Source organism: Procambarus clarkii, chromosome 59 (genome assembly GCF_040958095.1).
Source record: "Procambarus clarkii isolate CNS0578487 chromosome 59, FALCON_Pclarkii_2.0, whole genome shotgun sequence".
NCBI lineage: Eukaryota > Metazoa > Arthropoda > Malacostraca > Decapoda > Cambaridae > Procambarus > Procambarus clarkii.
In genome coordinates this window covers 1,484,156-1,486,936 of record NC_091208.1, presented here as the reverse complement: position 1 = coordinate 1,486,936, position 2,781 = coordinate 1,484,156, and the positions used below count along the sequence as shown (strand labels likewise).

General features: G+C 34.6%; 1 protein-coding gene across 1 annotated transcript in view; it reads left to right on the top strand.

The window, feature by feature from the left end:
* The first annotated feature begins 1,805 nt into the window (after positions 1-1,805).
* LOC138353619 (uncharacterized) overlaps positions 1,806-2,781 on the top strand; it is a 53,400-nt gene continuing 52,424 nt past the window's right edge. Inside the window, exon 1 of the mRNA XM_069306815.1 lies at positions 1,806-1,908. Coding sequence (XP_069162916.1) covers positions 1,864-1,908 — 45 coding nt within the window. The 5' untranslated portion in view covers positions 1,806-1,863. The remainder of the gene's footprint in view (positions 1,909-2,781) is intronic.

The following is a 2,781-nucleotide window of genomic DNA, read 5'->3' as shown; positions in this document are numbered from 1 at the left end:
ATTATGTGTTTGTTTATTTATTTATTTTGTCTTTATATACAAGAAGGTACATTGGGGGAGAGTACAGTGACTTGAAGTTATGCATTCTTGTAAAGCAACTAGCACTCATAGCGTTTCGGGCAGATCTAAGTATAGACCAAGGAACTTACCATCTTTTTTATTTCTGATGTTAACATTGTGTAACTGTAGATGAATTGCATTTGTTGATTTGCTCCCAAGTAAGATGTTGTAGGTCCTTTCTATGTTTAGTGTGAGTTTGTTGGTTGACATTAATAAGTGGATTTTTTTTAAATTTATTGTTTACATCATTATTTAATATGAGTGGGTTGGAGTCTGAGTAGATGAGGTTAGTGTCATCATTATCTCATATCTCAGTGATTTTGTCGTAATGGTCAAGTAGCTGTACTGTACAAGTAGAGGACATGAGAGATAGCTGTAAGAGGTATTTCAATATCTTCCTGCTCTAAATCCATGTTGGCCTGGATTGTGGAGGTCATTGGTCTCTATAAAACTAGTAACCTGACTCCTGATCACTCTCAAATAATTTTATTATGTGGGATGTTAGTGCAACTGGTCTATAATTCTTTGCCAATGCTTGTGTTGTGTTGTGTTGTTTTGGTAGTGATGTGCAATGTGTTGTTTTGGTAGTGATTCGTCCAGTTCTGGTATTAGTGCGGTTGTTGTGTGGTGTAGTACTTGTGTGCTTGTTAATGACTTGTATTCCAGTCTTGTGGGTATCTCCTTTCCCCTACGGGCCAACTGCTTTGTTCTTACCTAGCATTTTGCTTTGGGTATGAATGTTTGTGTGCCGTATATTTTGCAAAATTTGCCATATATCTCATTATTTACTCCTCTGCCTAGCAACAAGTCTGTCTAATTATACTCATTAACTGTTTTTCAAAGTTCCCCATAGTGTCCTTTATTGAAATCGAGTTCATGAACCGTTTCAATGTTCTTATTTTCTTCTAGATTATATCTTAAAGTATATTTAAATGTTATTGTTATTATTGTTATTAAATGTTATTGTGACATTGCATTGCAATTGAGCTATGTTGTTTACCATACCGTTCATTTCGTGAGTATAAGTATAGATGCCACACTTGTGACAGGTAAAACCATGCCTTTTTTGAAAAACAGCACCGTCTGTTGCACGTAAGAGCAACCCACACTATATTATGTTGCGATATTATTTCAATATTTCCGATTGCATTGATAATTTGAATTTTCATAGATTTCAATTTATTTTCATTTCGATTTAATAATTTTGTGTGACATTGCATTGAAATTGAGCTGTGTTGTTTACCATACTGTTCATTTCATGAGTATAGTTTATTTTTTTATTTTTTTCATTTCATTTTTTTAGCTGTTCTTATTTTTCAGTGATGGGAATATCAGATCATTTGATGTTCCCAATTTTCTGATGGAAGCATCAGACCATTATAGAATGCATCGGATGAGGTAGTTTGGAATGGTGGGGAGGACGAAAGGGGGGGGGGATGGTGGGGAAGATGAGGGGACAGAGGAGAGGGTAATGGTGGGGAGGACGAGGGGACTGGGGAGTTGGGGATGGTGGGGACAGGGGAATGCTGGGGAGGACAAAGGGACAGGTGAATGGGAGATGGTGGGGAAGGAAGAAGGGACAGGGGAGGGGAAAATGGTAAGGAGGACGATGGGACAGGGAAGTGGGAATAGTGGGGAGGATGTGGGGACGGGGAAGTGGGAAGGACGAGAGGACTGTGGAATGGGGAATGGCAAAGTGAATTATAAATATATATATTAATTAATTCTTATAAATTTCCAGAAGCCTGTATCAACACCCACACTAATGCAACTGAAAGAGATGTTGAGACAAGTATTGCTGATATGTTGAAGAACGCCCCAAACAAACTCGGTGGAAACAGATACAAGGTAAAGTTTGCCAATTTGCTGTAGTCTAATTCAATTTCTTTTTAGTAATCTTTGAGAACATTTATGCTATGAATAAGATAAAATAATGTAACTGATTTTGACTAAATATGTAGATATATTTAATTTTCTGAGCACTAATAATGAAAGAAACCCAAAATAAGAGGTGGCTACTATCTCTAATAATGGGCTGGAATAATGCAGGATATAATATTATATATATATATAAATATATATATATATATTTATATATATATATATTTATTTATATAAATATATATATGATATATAGATTCTATATAGATTCTATTCTATTCTATTCTATAGTTTTATATAGATTCTTGTTTTAGTTTTTTTTTCTATAATATGGAAAGGGTTTTTAATTAATAAATAAAATATTATATAATAAAATAATGTATTATTGAAAACAATTAGTAACAAACAATATTTCATTACAGGGTGGTGAAGCAAGAAGACATGTGCATCACACAGCAGACTTGGATATGACGAATACTGAAAATGGTGGCGAGCCTGGTGCATGGCGTACCACTGAATCTTCTCTAATGTCTATATAGAAGAATCTATATGTGTCTGTGTGTATATATGTATATATATAATAAATAAAAAAAAAAAAAAATATATATATATATATATATATATATATATATATATATATATATATATATATATATATATATATATATATGAATGAAAACTCACACCCCAGAAGTGACTCGAACCCATACTCCCAGAAGCAACGCAACTGGTAACTACAGGGCGCCTTAATCCGCTTGACCATCACGGCCGTCAAAAGGAAGTGATAGCCGAGGCTATTTGAGCCACTTCCCCGACGGCAACTCGGATGGTAATCTTGGG